Source organism: Aythya marila, assembly GCF_965140915.1.
Source record: "Aythya marila genome assembly, chromosome: 5".
NCBI lineage: Eukaryota > Metazoa > Chordata > Aves > Anseriformes > Anatidae > Aythya > Aythya marila.
The window spans coordinates 62,132,095-62,151,716 of NC_139046.1; the positions used below are offsets into that span (position 1 = coordinate 62,132,095).

At 38.7% G+C, this 19,622-nt stretch overlaps 1 protein-coding gene across 5 annotated transcripts in view; it reads right to left on the minus strand.

Annotated features, from left to right (window-relative positions):
- TRIM66 (tripartite motif containing 66) overlaps window positions 1-19,622 on the minus strand; it is a 44,594-nt gene that overhangs the window by 19,942 nt on the left and 5,030 nt on the right. For 3 of the 5 annotated variants that reach the window (XM_082762510.1, XM_082762511.1, XM_082762508.1), the window contains 9 exons: window positions 13,569-13,672; window positions 10,095-10,242; window positions 8,403-8,535; window positions 6,801-6,917; window positions 6,071-6,185; window positions 5,064-5,210; window positions 4,805-4,922; window positions 2,445-3,331; window positions 1,479-1,640 (listed from right to left, as the gene is read on the minus strand). In XM_082762510.1, the coding sequence (XP_082618636.1) occupies window positions 1,479-1,640; window positions 2,445-3,331; window positions 4,805-4,922; window positions 5,064-5,210; window positions 6,071-6,185; window positions 6,801-6,917; window positions 8,403-8,535; window positions 10,095-10,242; window positions 13,569-13,672 (1,931 nt within the window). Of the gene's footprint in view, window positions 1-1,478; window positions 1,641-2,444; window positions 3,332-4,804; window positions 4,923-5,063; window positions 5,211-6,070; window positions 6,186-6,800; window positions 6,918-8,402; window positions 8,536-10,094; window positions 10,243-13,568; window positions 13,678-19,622 lie in introns of all 5 variants that reach the window. The other 2 variants (XM_082762512.1, XM_082762509.1) reach the window with 2 other exon arrangements.

Below are 19,622 nucleotides of genomic sequence, written 5' to 3' on the forward strand. Positions count from 1 at the left end.
CATGTGCTTCAATTTTCTTCCCTTTTCTGACTTTTTTCACTTCAGCTGTTGGAAGAAACCTTCCTTTGCAGGTACAGAAGACATGGATTGCTTCTTCAACATGCATGTAGAAAGAGCCCTTGAAAGTTAGTTGCTTAGCATTTCCGTTTATTTTCAGAAATAACTTTGAAGGTGTGTCTGCATTACAAGAAAAATGTGTGTTCATTTTCAGGGTCTTCCTTACACCTTAAACATCTTATACTTTCAGTCATTTCCTAAGGTAAAGGTAGGCCTTTCGTTGAAAATTTGCATAGCTTTCCTCAGTCCCGTGCTCTGTCTTCAGAGGCTGAGAGAGATCTGCTCCCACATGTGAAAGTTCAGCGCCAAAGACCATCATATCGTAATGTTGTGATCCCACCAGCCTGATCCAGAAATGTCATCGCATTTACAGGATTAAGTTAGCAATTGCAGATTTCATTCTGGCTTCCAAATTTGATTTGCATGCTGCTTCCATACCTTCAGTAATCATTACCTTTCTGTCTCTGCAATTCCCAAAAGGATCTCCCGCAATGTTGCATCATAAATATGTTGGATCAACAAGCTACACACAAAAACAGTATAAAATAACTTCTTTCTTTGGGTTAGGAAAGACAAGTTCTTCCACAATATTCCATGCATCAATTCCAAGAAAAAATAGTCATGAAAGACTTCGACATGGTACAGAACATGAGTCACGCACAGAAGTACCAAACAGTTTTGAGCAACCAGAACATGTTCGGGATATTTTCAGCAACGTAAAAAGGGAGTTTTTGCCTGCCACAAATGCACAGGTGGTACCCAGAGCCAGCAAGGATCTACTGATAAAGATGAGTTCTCCTGTTTTGGCTGATTTTTTCAATAGTTGGGGATTACCAGTGAGTGGAAGGGTCAGTAGTATGTGCTAAAATATTCTAGAGATATAGAAATTTATTATTTTTCTGCTTATGCACAAGCAAAGAGAGTATAAAAAAAATCATATCCCTTTCAAAACCACAATTTCTATAACAATTAGTGTTGCTATTTCCTTGCAAGTATTTTGAAGGATGCTTTTCAGGACTTCATCGGAATCCCTGACTCCTTTTTCAAATGCAAGTGCTACTAGCATCGCACTAGCAATTACTAGCTTATAAAATCATAGAATCATGAAGGTTGGAAAAGACCTCCAAGGTCATCTGGTCCAACCATCACCCAACTACCACTGTCACCCACTAAACCACTTTATAGAACAGTTGCTGATCTGCCACCTGTGTACATACAGTACAGTGCATAGACATGTTACTGGGGGATGCACACTAGATTAGGCTATGGCTGTCTTCTAAGATTTACAAGCTATTTTGTCAACTTTTACTGTATTTTATTTTTTCACCTTAATTGCAAATTCAAATGACACATTATACTCAATATTATGAAAACATGTTTTCTATCCCAAACATTTATTTAAAAAAAATAGTTCTTTATACCTTTCTCACTGGGTTGTAAGCTGATTGTTGCAATGTTGATTCAGGGGAGTGGCTGCTGACACTGGCTTCTTCATCTAATGACTGTGACAGGGAGGGAATATCACTTCTGTCAAGAGGAACTACAGGCTTCTGGACATCAAGTTCAGGGGAACTCTCACAGACCTACAAATCAAAATTAAGAATTAGTGTTTTCAAAATCTCAGTTTAAAAAAAAAAAAGTGGTAAACTCACATAAACACAACATACACAATATGAAAAGTCTGGAAGGACTCTAAAGCAAAGATGTTAAAAGTAAATCCAGCTAGAGAGATAAATGAAAAGAGAGATATTTATCTATCTCAAACATTCATGGAAAAAGATCAATAAAGCTACTGAAATGTACAGCTATCCCCAAAACCTGTTGTTTGCTCCTAAATCTAAGCCACTGAGAGTCATTTGGGGTGGGAACTCCACAGGACTTACAGAATGGGAAATTTCAACCACCTTTCCAAGGCAATTCTAACTGTTTTGAATGAGTCTTAAAGCCACTTTATTGTGCCACCTTATCTTCCTTACAGAGTTTGTATGCCCACCACCAAGCAATTGTTCCTTTTGCAAAGGCAGAAACTCTGGATTGGGATTCAGAAGACAGGTTTTATTCCTTCTTTGCTATAAAAGTAAAGCCAGTTATTCAATTTTTCTGTCCTTCAGTTACCTACACACAAAGAGGGAATGATGATGCTTTTATTCTCCCACCTGCTGCTTGCCTTGTCTATTTACAGATTCAAATATTTGGGATCCAGGTTGTTTATGCAGCACTTTACAGGAAGTTTTGGACAGATCTCTATGAGACATGAAACTTCTGATTTCTAACGTAGAAAAAAAGACAACAAAGTTCAATCTGCTTGAAATCTCAAAGGTGTTTTTTCCCCATTTCTGAGCTTACATTGACTAAAAGAAATAGGAAAGAACTTTCAGAGAACTTACTGGAGATTCGTCTTGGATTTGCTGCTGAACCGGGGCTGGCTGCCTCACTATGTAATTGATCTGACCAACTATGGTTTGTTGAACATGCTGAGCTGGCTTGGGTTGGTTCAGCTGGAAGCTGGACTGTCCTTGGGCCTGGAGAAGAAGTTCCAGATCCTTTTTCATTTCCTCCAGTTCAAACTGGTGGTGCATTATGTCCAGGCTCTGCTGGATGACTTGTTTGTGGGTGTTCTCATTCTGACCTGACAGTGGTGATGCTGGAGGCAGCTGCTGCTGCTGTGGTGGCTGCTGCAAGTGGTTAGACTTTATCTTCTGAAGATGGCCAAGCTGCACTTGCACAGTTGATGTTTGCAAAGCAGTCTGTGTGCGGAATGACTGTGGATGGCTTGTGTGAACTTGCTGAGCCTCATGTGATACAACAGCATAACCCAGAGGTGCAGTCTGCTGCAGCTGCTGGGGTGGTAAATGCTTTCCCATCTTCCCTGATGTATTCTCTGACTCTGATCGTGACTGTTGCTCCAGCCCAGGCTGCGTTAACTTCAGAGGCGGGGGAACATCCCTTTGCTCTTTGTCACGCTGCTGCATGCTGTACTGCAGAGGAAACTGCTGCTGATGCAGTTCGGGATGTTGAAAATTTTGGTGGCGGTTTATGTTTTGATGAGAAGGCTGAGCTTTGTTTGGATGAGGGACACTGAGGCAGTGTGAGCAACACATGGGCATAGGACACTGAACTGCAGGTGGAAACTGATGTGGCTGGCTATTCACAGGCTCCAGCTGTGATGCTGGGGAATAGTGTCCGTGATACAAGGATGTCTGTAATCCTTGCACATTTCCATAGAGTAGCACATCTGAATGAGAAATGTGTCCACCTTCCATAGTGAAAGCTCCTGGAAAAGAAAACAAAACAAAACAGTAAACTTGCTCACTCCTAAAATCTTCATAAATTTACGCAATAAAAATTGTAAATGACTGCCATTCGCTTTTCTTCAATTCAAATATAAAAGGGCTCATATCCTATTCAAGCAGTCCTTCAATATACCTCCAACATAAATTTTTCAAGATTTTTCAGTGATTTAAAATAATACTAAACTCCCTCTAATGTCCATGGAACTCATGATTGAAATACCAGCAAATGCTTTGAAAAATTACCCTCAACTTACATTATTTTAACTGATGAATATGGCTTATACTTTCATTTTTTACTAAACTCTGAGCACATTTTCTCATCCACAAGCACGGGTACAAAAGACTGCTTTCAGGGTGAAAGTGAGCAAAATAAAAGAGATTGATGTTATATACAAGAGAATCATAAAAGCTATAAATAGAAATGACCTAGGAACCAATCTTATCCACGCTTTTAGCCAAGAGAAGATTATTCTCTGCAATACTTTTGCTATTGTTTTACCCTAAAAGGGGTAAACTAAAAGGTTTTAAATAACTGAAAATGGGATGAGAACCAACCCTTTATAACATTGATCTACCTACCAAACTAAATTTACTGTAAAAACTCGCAGCAGTTGGAAAATTCATAGTTGCTGGGAAACAAGCTGAAAGTATGTGCATTCGTTACATAAATAATATTGTCAATATTACACAGAAAAAGGCTTAAAGCCATCTTTGTGCCCATTAATCGCAAGCATCTTAAACACTGTTCAGGTCCCAGGGCCACTGAGATACTAAAAGAGTATCTGTTAGCATCGCACTCTGAGGAGCATAAGCATAGCTGAGGCCAGCTGTCCCTGGGTAAGGCAGAGGAAACAGCACAAGGCTCACTGCAGGTAATCCATTTCACTCAGGATACTCCTAATGGGACTGCCAGACTCACAGGGCTGTAGTTGCAGAGTTACTGCTTCCTGGGACAAAACTGCATTCAAATACATTAGGCAAAGTCAAGGTTGTTTAGTAGACAGTGATGCTATATTTTCAGTAATTTTAGTTAAAAGTTTATCCACTTAGCCTTGTACAGGGTTTTAATTAAACTAGTAGCTGTGTTGTTACATTGTGATTTTCTAAGATTATCAAAAAAGATATTTACAGATTACATTTATAGGCAATGTTTATAGGGTAATATGTATATATTATATACATATTATGTATTATTTATATAATATTATGATATATTATATTATATATAATTATATATATAAATTATACATATCATTACGTATAATGATGTCTTTTAGTAGGGGAAAAGCATGAAGGTTTTCAGCCACAATAGCATTGCTTTACGGCTGTGACAGAAAGACCAAAACTAGAACTCAAATAAGAAGAGAGCACTTCGGGGAAAGTACCGTATTGTCTATGTATGTCTTGCATACCTTTGGGCACTTGCGTAATAAAGAACACTAGATTTTTCGTACCAAAATTGGACAGCTGTTTAGTCCAGTAGGATGGATCCCAAGTAAATCTGATCTTCAGTGGAGGGCCTACGTCTGTGTTACAATTTGTCTCTAACAAGCGCTGGATCTGAAACACAATCTGGTGACATATCAAAGGATTATGATTTTATTAACAGTTATAAGATTATAAAAAGTATTTTATTTGAGAATCATTAAATTCTTAAAACAGTTATCACACGTACTGCGCAATTTCACTTTATTGAGAAAGTATTTCTCTTACCAGTTCTTTACTGAAGAGAAATGGGATGCTGTTTTTACTGCACACTGCCCAACTGGTGAAGTTCTGCACATGTTCAACCTGTCTGCTTAAAACCACAACACCTTGCAGTTGCTGCTCCAATTTCTGCTTCCTTTCACTTGTGATTTTCTGTTAATAATGTGGAATAGGTAGGAGACAGTTGTCATCCTTCAGACACACATAATGCATACAATCATTGGAATTATGTTACACATAGGCACTCTTAGTTATAGTCTCTTTAAAGCACCAATCAGAGAGAGAAAGCAAATCCTGTTCAACAGACATATCCAAATCAAGACGAACAATGACTTCAGGAATAAATTACAGCCTTCTTGCCTTGGTTTAGCAGAATAATGTAACACAGGAAAGGTGTAAACGTTTGATCAAATCTGAACCTGGACCTCTTTCTTGTCTATTACAATACACAAAGAGGAGACCTAAGGAAGAATGTCAGCAGAGGGCAAGCACGCAGTGTTTGCAAGCACACAGAATGGTATTCCAGTCTCCAGCAATTCATGATTTAGGGACCACAAAGATAGAGGCTATACCACCCTCCTCAGGGTATTTTTCTATCACATATTCTTCGACTGGACATGCAAAAACTTAAGAGTCAAAACTGCAGGCTGTTTTTACAGAAAGTAGACCAGAAGATCATTTTCAAAACATATTAAATGTGGTGCTAGAGATCTTTCACAAATGAAACATTAAAATCAAAAGCTGGCTTGTTTTGCAATTACTCAAAATGTGCACATACATTCTCTGCAACCGTATTAGAAAATGTGGATAACACGATAAGCAAACATTTTGCCACTTCATCATTAATCTTTGTCAACCATTGATTTCAAATAAAATCCTGCAATAAAAAGAATATTTGAAAACATAAGCAAAGGGACAATAACATTCACAATCTATATTCTTCCATTGGCACTGGGATTTAATTTTAATTTAGTTTAATTTCCCAGGGTATAAAAGAAACTAGCCTTACTTACTTCAAGTTGTTCAAGAAGGATGTTTGTTCGTTTATTGATTTCATTTATCAAAACCATCTTGGCCATTTTTATTTGATTTTCTACTTTTTTGTATAAGTGTTTTACTTCAAGCAACCTATGAGGAAGAGATACATATCCCTGGATGAGCCAACTGGTATGTCCTTTATTCAGTGCTTGGTAGTTATTTGTTACCTAATGTTGACAAAGAACTCCAGTGAAAGCACCATTTGCAGCATTTCCTTTAAGTTCTCCCACACTTCAAATGTGATAATGCTGATTTGGGTCACCACACCGTAAGACAGACATAATACTACTAGAGAGTGTCCAAAGGAAGGCTACAAAGATGATGAAGGGTCTAGAGGGGAAGACGTATGAGGAGCAGCTGAGGTCCCTTGGTTTGTTCAGCCCAGAGCAGAGCAGGCTGAGGGGAGGCCTCATGGCGACCTGCAGCTCCCTCATGAGGGAGTGGAGGGGCAGGTGCTGAGCTCTGCTCTTGGGGACAGCGACAGGACCCGAGGGGACAGCATGGAGCTGGGACAGGAGAGGGTCAGGCTGGGGGTTAGGGAAAGATTCTGCACCCAGAGGGTGGTCGGGCACTGGAATATTCATATTTCCTACCCTCCAAGAAAAAAATATATAGCATCAGCTTTTTTCTCTAGTAAACTCTATTTAGGAAAAATAACACTCTTACTTGTCATTCATTTTCATGAGAAAAATACACAACAATTACCTGTCTTCAATCTGTTTAGCTGAAACCTGAATTCCATTTTTTTTCTCTTCCACTTTAGCTATGACATTTTTCAGGATAGCTCTCTGATTTTGCAAAGCTTCATCAAGATGTCTGAACCTGCAAAAGAAGGGGAAGTTTTCACACCACGTTCTTTTCTGCTGATAAGAAACTACTGAGAAGCTACATCATGACTTGTTTTTTTCTTTTACAGGCTCAAATAAAGCATTGCTTACATTTGCTGCTATTACAAAAGTTAGAGGGGAACTGCTGGAACTAGTGTCACTACAGCCGCAACGCATCACTAAGCAAAACTGCCAGATTTCAGCTGCTGCTCCATTAAGTTCCTTGGCTAGAGTTTGTTTCTCTCCAGCCAGACTCCACTAAGGACTTGGCCAGATGCGCATCTCCGGAGGATCCATTCTGCCTTATCTGTAAATCCTACATCCCATGGTGAGAGGAAAGGAGACACTGGTCTACTGGACTCTTTATTGGACACAGCTCATACATGGCTTAAACATAGATCTTAGCTCTTTTTTTTTTTCCTGGTAGAATAGTTCAAGTACAAAGGCATATATATATGTACTCAAGAAATAGAAGTCACTGTAAATATCTGGTGGATTACCAGAAAGCCTAGGTTTAAATATTTTAAAAATCTGTGCTTAAAAACATTCTTTGACATCCTGAAAATGAATTATTTACATTACAGAAGGTTTGCAGTCCATGCTGATTAAGGAGTGGACAGTGCACAACTTGTTCAAAGGTGGCTAAGCTAGACCTGAGCTTCCAAACCAGTACACTGAATACTCAAATAGGGTTATCCTTTATTTGTCTGTGCCTACTGCTAACTACCCAACAGCTTTGCCTACAGTACATTTGCAGTAGGAACTGGGCCCTGTAACCCAGACAATTCATTTTTAACAGTCACAGGTACAGCCCTTCTCAAATTTCTCCTGCCTTCTTCCAAAAATAATTCCTGCGGATTGACTTTGGGTTCCTGTGTTTGAAAGCAGAAGCTATATGCCTGAAGCTGAAGAAATTGGTGTGTTCAAGTCAGTCAAGGGATCATGTCAGTCCGGACATGATCCCCTGCTTCTTTCCTACTGCAAATGCTGTGACAGCTATCCCAAACTTTATTGGTCTTCAAAGGGGCAGGCACATCTCACAAAAGGTCTGTCACAGTGTATAGGTAATTCCTTACGTGGCTCACACACATCTGCTAACAAACAGCCAGCTAAGCTACAGTCATCATGTCTTGGATAAAGACCAACAGACGTAATTGGATTATGCTAAGTAGAGTTCAACTGGCAACTAGTTTCTCATGATCATACTCAAGAGATACACGCATACACCACATCTGGCAGATGATACAGTTGGGAAGGCACACACTGCTGAGCCCAGTGTACGATTCTGTAAGGGCAGTAACCCACATGGTATGCTGCTTGGGCATAAGACAGCTGAACTGAGTTTGCTGAGGCTTTGAAGCTGGAACTGAGTTTGCAATTTCAGCTGACAAGAAACACAGATGGAACAGTCTTAAATCTATATTCACTACGTTTTTATAGAGGATTATGAAAAAGACATTAAGCAATCAATATCTGGTACCTGTGTTCTTTATGCTCTGTCAGAAGGCAGCTGTGGCATGTAAGGATATCACAGGTCTCACAGAACAACTTGAGTGGCTCTTGAGCATGCATTGGACAAAATAAGGAAAATTCACTTGCCTCGTCTTCAGTTGCTGAGGAACATAGAACAGTGGTATCATTGACAAGAATTGACATTCAGAGTCAGTTGCCATCCTCTCACATAATTTTATTGAAAACCTTGGTGTTATCTCTAAAGACTCAGATCCTGGAACAATTGGATTATATGAAACAGATTTTTGTTTGTTTGTTTAATTACCATTAACATTAATTATTAACATTAACATTAATTATTAAACATTAACATTAATTAATGTTTAATTAACATTACTAGCAGATAGGCATTTATAAAGGAACAAGGAAAAAAAAAAGTACATGATTGCATTCTCAAAGTTTCCTTGCTAAGACAATATCCTGTTACTTTTGAACAACACATGAGAAATTAAACAAAGCATTGATCTTTAGAAAACATTTATTTATACAAACTGCAAATGAAAACATTACTTTTTTTTTTTTTTTTGCTAATATAAAACAAGAAAAAAGGTTCAATTTCCCTACACCAAAGCCATTTTACTTATCTAAGTGTGAGAAAAAAAAAAAAAAAAAAGAAAAGGAGGGGAAGGGGTCTTTTTTCCTAGGAACAGATAACTTGACCACAACTATCCAAGTCAGTTTCTTGAGAAGAACTTCACCTGAAGCACAAGGAAACTGCAGTTGCCCTAAATTCTGAAACACCATTTGAGTCATCATTTTCTACAGCCTATATTTTCTTTATCTAGGGTGGATAAAAAAAAATCTTTCTTGAATAATAAACAAAGTTTTAAATCTCTCTTACTCTAACCAGTTGGTACCAACTATGGAAGTGTAACCTCATCAGAATAAAATATAAGCTTCTATCCTACAGTCAAAATAATACATTAGAAGCAGTAGGCCCCACCTGTGTTTATTCCTTGTTCTATCCTCCTTCTTCTAAAGTTTTATAAAGTTGCAACACTCTTGTTTTAGACTACAAATTGCTTACTTCAGTTTAGGTTAGCATACTCCTCAGTATTTACATAAAGTAAATAATGAGCAGTAATAGGAGATGATGACCCTTCTCTGTGGATCATTACTATATTGTGATGAAACATTTTCTAGTGGGTTTCATTTGTGCTTGCTAACAGCAATACACTGATCACACTCAGGAAGCACGTTCTTCACTCCGTGTTTGTGAAAGGAACATCCTATAGAGGCCACAGCCTTTTGCTGCCTGACTTCCCCTCCCACACCTTGTCCATAAAACATGGGAATTGCTTTATGGCAGTTTCCTGCTGGGCACAGAAATACCAGAAGGGCAAGGACAACTGGTCTTGCAGCATACCAAACCAAAACCCATCACTCCACAGATGGAAAAGGTACATGGAACAGACTGTCTCTGTGAGAAACAAATATCCAGAATTTCTCAAATAACATGGATTACTGATTGTGGCAAAGGCAAGTTCAGACACCTAATGTGATATAGAATCCCATAATCTCTCATTTACGTGTATATACACTTTAAAGTCACACTCAGTCAGAACATGATGTCTCTAGCACAGAACCTGTGTGTGCTCCATTCTCAACTGAATAACTCATATGAGAACAAGCCTAGACTTTCAAAGCATATCTTCAGTACCTGTGCAGCCCTTCAGGGATACAGACAGGAAGCGGTCTCCAGTTTCATTGCCATGTCTGTGTTCCTCTGTACATGTGCTGCACAACCACTTATTGCAGCTTGTGCAGAGACTGTGAGCAGGTTTCTTCTCTTTACACATGGAGCAGCTCTAAGAACAAAAAGCACAATTACATACATGGATAACAAATTAGACTGTACAAACTAACAAACTGTGATTCAGATCAGTAAGCTTAGTATTTTGCTTTGTTGGATTAGAGCAATTCAAGCGATTTTAGTAGCTCAGTTATTGTTGTAAAAGGTCCCAGAGTAAAATTACAAATTGAAGCTCTTAAAACATACTGTCTTTCTGTGCTCTAGCACAATAGTTATTTGTAGGTATGAAAACCTACAAAATCTATAGGCTATGGTATACACAATACAGGAACACCCACATACTCCTAATAAAAAACTTATTTCCTATACTCTAAAGAGATTACCAAAACCAAGCTCAATTCGTATATTGATATCAACTGTAATGAACTGGAAACATAAGACAGACATGGGAACATCAAATAAACTGGAATTTGTAACTATCATCTCTATCGATTCAACAATTTAGGAAATGTCATTTCTTATTGACCATGTTGTCTGGAACCATCGCTAAAAGTGAAATGAATAAAGCGCCATGTAAGTGAAGAGAGTGATTTGACTCCTTCGTTATCCAGAATGACCTCAGGAGTTATTTCATGGTGACTATAATGATACTTCTCTTAAAAAGGATTTGCATGAGGCATAAAATACCTTGTTGAAATCTCCTAACACCAATGTTTCTAACATACTGTAGCCACAAATAGGTACTAATGGGCAGAGTGAAAATAATTATATAATTTTACCATATTCAAACCATAAAAGCTTTGCCACCAGTTTATCAAACTCAAACATTTCCTACACAGTTACAAAATATTTACTGTAGTTATGCATAGTTCTTGAATATTACTGCTGTTGTTATAGCTACTCAAGCAGCTAATAATAGATGGCAAAGTGACTTCCCTATGGTGTGCTTCCTTTCTGTTGTGCATCAGCTTATCTTCAATATGGTTTTGTTACAATTGCATCCCCACTACTCTGATGGGAAACACAAAGAGAAGTATTTGGAAGTATTCAGCATGTAGGCCCTGATGCAAGTCCTGGTAAATTTAAAAGTCAAGTTTCTCTTTGCTGAGTCCCAGATCATGATCTTAGATATCCTGAGGGAAGAACAATTACAGTTCTTTCTTTGATGGTCTTCTTAGTGTTAAATCACAGCTTTAACACTAAATGGAATAGCCATATCCAAGCCCACTTCTGAGACTCATGTTTGGCTCAAAGGTTTTACTTCAGCACAAGAACAAAAAAATTTTATTCCTATTCATTTAAGTTTTACCATTCTCTTCAGTGGGCCTGGAATTTCCAAATTGATCTCTTATCAGCTCAGTTAAGAGTTTCTAAGTATTTCCCATCTCTTTCAAAGAGATTTCTCTCTGACAGTAGGACAACAAAAGCAAATTTTTAAATGTGTTAGGTTGTCTAGGCAGGAAAGTATTCATGTAAGCCATGACACAGTTTTAGCCATTTGCTTCTCAACAACGTTTTTCAAAACGTATATGTAACACTTTAAAACAAAAAGCCTAATATAACTTATATAACCAAAATGCAAAAGTATTCTGGGAAGCAAAGCCTGTTACAAAAGAAGTGGCTAAGTTAAAATGCACTTACAAACCACCTGCATGAGAAACAGGTCACAAGTTCAGAGGTGCTCTGCCTTCTTGGCAATAACCAAAACTGCCTAATCACAGGTTTACGTGCAACTGTTCCGCTGTCAGACAGCCTGACTAGAGCTTATGTTAGCGTTATTTTTAAGTTGCAGAGCACAGAGTTATCCCAGAGTTAGGTTATTTGTGATGTAAAAAGAGCCTTTTGAGCAAGAGATTTTGAAGTGAATGTTTTTGAAATTTCTGCGGCTTGTATATAGTACTTTCTATTGTTTATGCTTCACTATCTCACACATTGAAAAACATCTGGTTTCCAAACACTTTGTTATGAGTCTTGACAGATTCCCATTTGAAAACAGTAGGTGAATTAATAAAACAATGGCTGTTCGGCTGTGCTTCAATTGGATGAGTTGGTGCTTCTCTGATATCATTCATAGCTTTGTTTTTGAGGGAAGGGTGGTTAAAAGGCAGTAAGCAAGGCTTACTCTTACATGACTGTCAATAAAAAGGAAGCAAGCCCAAAACTATCAGGAGGGTTCTCAAGTCCCTCTAGAGTACTCCTGTGCTCCAGTAAGAATTCTGCTTTACTGAACTCCTCATAGGACTCCTACAAGGTTACACAAAAGAAAAAGTTTCTTTTAAAGAAGGTCTAAAAAAAAAAATATAGTTCTTTTGAAGATATTAGATATCCTCATTTGATTTTGTTTCTACACCAATTGTCATTGAAAGGTAAATGAAGTGAGTCATGATAATTAAGAAATCCCAACACATATATAACGATGGCAGTTCAGAGGACTGGAAAGATACAGCTTCCATCCTACATTATAGCAAAAGTGTTCCCCTCTACCCAGTGGTTCTGAAACTGAATACCTAATGCAGCTATCCAGTTTCTTTCAGAATCAACAAAAGCACACAAGAGACAGACGTCCAGGATCTGGTTCAAAAGGTGAAGTCCAACATCCCTGCCTCTTGGGTACTAGTCCTTTGCTTTGGAGCACACTTTGGCTAAAGCAGTCAGCAGATTACAGATTAGTTTTGACAAGTTTCCTACCACATTCTGAAATTTCTCTTACTCATGCAAATAATATAATACTGTACTGCAATAGATGGATCAGAGATCAACACCTTCCTCTGCCTTTCTCCTGGCATCACAAAGAAGCAGCAAGTAAAGTATTGTGAGAATAGACCTGCTTGTCATCTGGGTATTTTACACAAGTAAAACCCATCTGTGTACAGTGTCAATACCTGGCCAAGATAGTAATCTTATGCTTCACAATCATCTTTTGCATCCATTCCCCAATGAGAAACTAAAATGTGATGTGACCTTTTTTTTTTTTTTTAAATGATTAAAACAGACGATCAGAAAATGATAATCCCGTGTAGGATCTAAAGGGTAATCTTGGTGTAACCACTAAGCCAATAGTATTTGTTTCTGTTTACTTTGTGTAGAGAGCAGAAACAGAATAATGAGAATTCCAAGAGATCCATTATCTTCTAGATAATGTATAAACAATATAGAAACAATAGTTATAATATATAAGCAGTCAAAATCGTTCTTCAAATAAAGTTAGAAGAGTAATATGAAGGCAGTAGGTCCATCCCTTGCAGTGATGCAATTAAAGTGCTGCAAAAGCAAAATGTAAGAGTCTGTTGTTGTATACAATTTGTTCTGCTCATCCAACAATGTCACTTTGGTGGTGTTTTAACGACTCACAAAGCACCCTACTAAGTGGCTTTCACTTACCTTTGCCATAGCTGAATTATCAGTGTGAAAGTCCTTGAGAAAGAAATTTTCAACTACATCTCTTGCAAAGCAGGTCTGTTTACACACAGGGCAGGAAAGGATACCTGCACTTAAAATAAATAATTAAATTAAACAACGCACAGCAGCCATGTGAACCAGGAAATGATATAAACCACACTTAAGTATTGCTGGCTTTTTTTTTTTTTTTTTTTTTTTTTTTTTAACATCAAACCAACACTTAGTTCCAGGAAATTAGAGGCATTCTTCAAGCCTTAAGTTACTTGTGGCTAGATCTAGTTCAATACAAACGGAAGAAAAACAAAGCAACAAAATCCCTAGAAATATACTATGGTTCAGGTGATTTATCTCAGTATTTATCAAGGATATCCACATGTCCAAATTCCCACGAATTCATCAGGGCTTGAAGCTTTGATAAAAGCTGAGGTGCACCTTAAGCTTTATACTTTTGTTACAGAGTCTTGCTACTTGTGCTTTCTGATACTAGCTACAGTTCTTCTAGATCAGCTTTGCATTACCAGAGGTATACCAAAGCATAAAATGCACATTGCCTAATACTAGTTTTCCAGCACAGCATGCTTTCCAATTGAAGTCTTAGAGAGGAGTAAAAAGATGTTAACAGAAATAAAAAGTCAATGTAAAAGTTTAAAGTTGCCTAAGTAAAAGTCAGAATTGCAAAACGTCCACTACAACAAGTCCACAAGTGACACAAAGTGATCAGACTGTGTTCCACTGACACCCCTGAAGCAAAGCAAAGCGAGCAGCATAAGCAGCAAAATCTGGCTCCCCCTTCATTAGGTACGGTGTGACTGGGCTGAGAACTACCAGCACCATTCCAGAAGTTGTCCATAACTGTATAACTGCATTTCTGTGTCTCTGCTATTGCATTCCTAGACTTCTGGGGCTAGAATTCACTCTGCTAGATGATCTAGTGTTTTTTTTGAAAAGTGATGTCTGTCTCTGACCACATTGCTGTAAACTAGTGTAGATGTGAATCCAAACCCTTAGAGGTGGTGGTATCAGTCTATTTTTACCTTATCTTATCGAGTGTTTTTTATATCTAAGTCTTTCCATTTTGTTGAGAACAGAATTTTAACGCTACTCTCACCTTGTCAAGCGATCCATTCATGATAACTAATAGAAATATTTTCCATGACTAAATGATGCAAACTCACTTAAAGCAAGTTTTTAAAAAGCAAGATCAATTACAACTTTTTACTGAACTGACACCATTCAATATGCTCTCGCCTTAACTAAAATTATTTTGAAATAAGGAAGGTGACTTGGAGATAAAACAAATCTTGAATCTGTTACTCTACACATTAGATGGTTATCAGAGACACTCACGTTTTCCAGCTTGGTGTCACCTGCCTTTGCAACACAGCTCCTACAGTCCCTGACCAGAAGCGCAGTTCTAACCCTGCATGCCTACCAGTTTCAGATCTGGGCTACTTTTATTTTTAACAAATTGCAGAGACACATAAAGCCCTTCCTACATTACCACTTCTGACAAAAGCACTATACAGTCAGATGCCTCAATAAGCTCATTTTCTTTCATAAATGCTTTGGGAAAAAAAAAAACAAAAAAAAAAAAAAAACTTTGCATTGTTGCATCTCCTTCGAAAGAAGACATCTTAGATAGAATTGCTTCCACCAGGCGTGCAGAGAAGCAGGTGGTATCCACAGGTGGCTGTGCTACTCAGCTACAAGCCTCCCCTGGGGAAAAGGGCAACGCAAGCAGCTGCCAGTGCTTTGCTCATCTCCTGGGTGTGTAACTTGAGACCTGTTTAAGGGTGTTCTGGTGACAGAGTTACAAAGAGGCTAAAAAATTCATTTGATAAAGATGGCCGTGACAGCAAAAAGCTGTAGAAGTGTCTAACTTCCTTCCCTTTGAATCCTTAATATTAGGAATGCAGCCAAGAGGGTATCTTACTTACCTACAATACTTGAAGCTAATCACCTTCATCTGTTACACCCTAGGACAATGAGATGCTTTTATATTAGTCGCACTGTAACCTCCCTCTGCTTCCCCGAATTATGGTTCTGTGTCTTTTACACATTCCATTAACAGCTCGGTTCTCTAGAGAAATGTAACCACGGCAGGAGCACTGCAGTACTTAAGACGAGATGTGTTACACAGACAGAGCCCTCCTACTCCTTGCAAAAGGTGCGTACTACAAGCATCAGTGAATTGCAGTGCTAATTCCTACAAGGTGAAACCGTTTTCAAGTTTCTATGTGAGCACCTTGCAAAGCAACTCCGTTTTAATTGCAGCAGCAGGAATACATGGATATATTTTGATTGATAATCTAGGTAGCAAAAATCCTACTTTACAGGCAGCCTCTCAAGTAAGTCTCATAGGACATGCTCTAATTCTTGGTGCAGTGATAGGAAACCATCTCCTGACTTTACAGGGAATTGCCTCTAGCCCTTTGAGACCTTTAACCAGTGTCTTACTCCCCTAACAGCACTGTCCAAGCAGTGCCAGTCCTTGATCTGGCTAATGTAAAGAGAAAACCTCCATACTGAGACTGCGCAGTACGCCACAAATTGACTGAAGAGGAAATTAGCAACAGGTGAGTCTATCAAGTAAGAAATGCATGGCTGTCACAGTTACTCCTTCACTTTGCCACAGGAGGAACAACTTCCTTGATTCCTCCTCGTAAGGTTAAAAAAGTTAATATTGAAGTTACATATTTTATTACATTCCAAGGCTATCCAGTTAGTGCAGAATGTTAAATCAAATTATACCAGCTGAATGATATTTAATGTAATGCTCACAGCCTTAGGCTAGTTCGCTTGAACTTTAAATTGTACTAATCTGTTTCAAACCAGTGAAGTATGAAATACATTGTATAAAGAATACATTAATTTAAGAACAGACAATACTATCTCTTTAATTTTATTTAAAGAAAACTTCAATACCTTTCACCTTAAGAAAACATATTTTCATGCACAGATTTCAGTTCTGCACAGAATCCTCCTGAAACATACTGAGAAGCCTGGTGGTATTAGGAAGTTTAGAACAGTCACCATTTTGAGGGTACAAGACACAACTGCTGAGTAATATCTGGGGATATCTAAAAGCAACGCTCAGGATGCCAGGTTACCATTTCTCCCCCATGTTTGAGATCATAGCTTTGCTACTGAAATCAGTGCTGTTACAAAAATATCCATGGAGCAAGTCACACACATAGGTCAGAACATCACGTTAGAATCACTACCACAGACCATCAAATGAAGTACAGCTCTGGTTGTGTAAATGCCAAGAGCGTCTCAAATATCCAAGTAACTTTGAATTACAGGGCTATCGCCTCTGAAACTCCCTTGAAAACACACAAAGCATGTATAGCTCTCAGCTTAAAGGAATAAAATAAAATAAAAAAAAAAAATCAGAACAAACATTGTAAGTTAACAGGAAAAATAATGGGGACACCATGGCAGTACTGTATTGGAAACAGTTTCCTACTCGTACAAGCAGTAACCAGCAAGCACCTTTTCACCTGTCCTAATACTGAATTGTATATTTTTTAAGACTCCATTACAAGCACAGAAGACATTTGCATCTTGCTAGGAGGGGGATTCCCTGAATGTGGTAGCTTTGGAGATCACACTTGTTCAGCTAATTGGACTTCTCATTTCCTTCCTTTTCCATTTAATCAAAATCTCTGCTCCCTGGAAATGCCCAACCTTTTTCGATACAAATTTCCTGCAAAATCTAATGATAGTTTGGCACAATAAATACACTACAGAATGGTTTGTGAAGCAATTGTCCTGAAATTAAGTAAACGTTACACAGACACTTACAAATAGCCACAAGCAGCAGCTACTTCAACAACACAAAGAGAGCATGCTGCTCTGTTTGTGCTCAAGGTAAAGCACAATTTCCTAGAAACCCCTTACCTGTCCTCTGGATAAAGTGTCACTTAGCTGCCCACAAAGTCACTTCTGTCAGGAAGCAGAGGGTTATTAAGCAGAACCGCACACACAACGCGCTCCCTGGAATCAGGCTTTGCCGTACTGCAGACAAAAGTGGCTGCACCTTCCACAGGGTACGTGGGGCTGCTCCCCCCTCTTCAGCAAGAAATGCCGACAAATCAGCAGGTCAAAGAGATGTACTGGCCCACTATGAAGTGCATTGTATTTTTCTCTCGCCTTCCTTCTTGCTTTCACCTTTCTGAGGTTCATTCAGGCCTCTCTTAACTTGCTTTGGTTGTATTTTTCCTGAAGTGGTGAAATAAAAATCCCATAGAGAGAATAAATAGCAGCATCCTACTTCCCTTCTTGCCTGGGTCTTCTCTCAGTCATCAGAATAACCTGGAGCAAGCGTGCAGAAGGGAGGAGTAGAGCTTTTCCAGGCTCAGGCAGCAGCAGGTCTTACACCATTCACTCCCTCAACACACTTTGCAGACCATTCCCTAAGTATTTTTCTTGCCTTACTTCCTCACTGCTACCTCTAAACAACTGTGCTAACTTGTTTTAAGAACCTGTACTTTGCAGACAGCTCATTTAAATATATCATTATTACAGCACCGTGGGTGAAGGGGAGAATAGTCAGAAGCCCCAGAGACTTGCTGTTTGTACGTATGAGAATGATGCAATTTCTGGATCTAAATAGTAATCCAACACAGAATTACAGCATTCAAACAACAGAGTTGACATATTAAGAGATCAGGAGCCAAATTCAGCTATGATGCAATCATGATGCCCAGATGAGGTCCATTATTGTTATCAAAATCTCTAGATATACAAAAAAAAACTAAAAGCTGTTGACATAAAATATGTAGAGTTTGTATGTAAACAATATTGGAGGAAGGAGACAGAAATGTTTGCATAATTTTTTTTTATAAGTTCATTAATTTCTGCTGTTTATCCATTGAAACGATCGTTTAAGACACCAGACTTCATTGCTAAAGGGATGGGCACAAATTTAGAAAGGCCAGCAAGGATCCTAATGTTAGATTTGAGCTCCGTTTCAGTGTGATATGCAGGATAAAACCCTATTGTAGAATGATATGCAGGATAAACCACAGATACGCTGTTCTCTATGAATTTGAGTTACCAGGTAGTATTGAGCAAGCACTGAAGACCACTTTGTGCTGAACAGACTCCCAGGAAGTTTCATCACATGAGGTATGTGGAGGAGTAGTCTTACACATACATCCTTCCAGGGCTCCACTATTCCTTTCACAGTAGACTACTGCACCTGAACACCACCACAAAAAACACCAGCCCTAGAGAATAACATGCTTAGAGAAGCGTGTATGTTAAGTATGCGTGTGTTCAGTTTATATACATACACACACTGGAGCCCTGAACAGCTTCAACAGCAGACTTGTACCTTGCTCAAGTGGTCTGCAGCCCTTCATAAGGCAAGTGTTCATTTCCACTCCTGCACTCCCATCAGCAATAGCGAATAGAGAGCAGGCTGGGGAAAACAGAAATTCAAAGGCAGTGGATCCAGTAGTCAGACACAGACACTCGGTCTGGACATTCCAGCACCATATCCAAAATCAGCTTTTGGGAAAACATTAGGGTTCTGCCACCAAAGCCCACTCAAGCGTATGCCATTCAAGCCCTACCGTATTGCAGGTCACATTTCTCACATACCACAGCAGTTCCTCTTCTGTTAGTGAAAGCTTCAGCGCTGCACTGAACCCAAGGAATAGTAAGTGGACATCACGGCAGCGACCCCTGTACGGAGTGTTCCAGTGTAAAAGCACAAAGATGTAAATTTGCTGAGTGCCCTCAAGTTTTTAATCCACCTGTATTGCAGCAATCTAATTTGTAAGTGAAAGAGCCGTAGATAATTTGCAGCAATCATCCCTGAAAGTGCAAACTAACCTCTGCACCACGTATAGAAACTGAGTACAAAGACCTTTTGAACATCAAAAGCCTCACCTCACAGTTTTCTTTCAAGGTCTTATAGTCTGGTCAGGCCTAAACAGAAAGAACCCTCAAGCTGGTTGTCTGGGAAATAAATCAATGCAGATAATTAACAGCCTATTATTATCCTGAGAATTGATTAGCATAAAG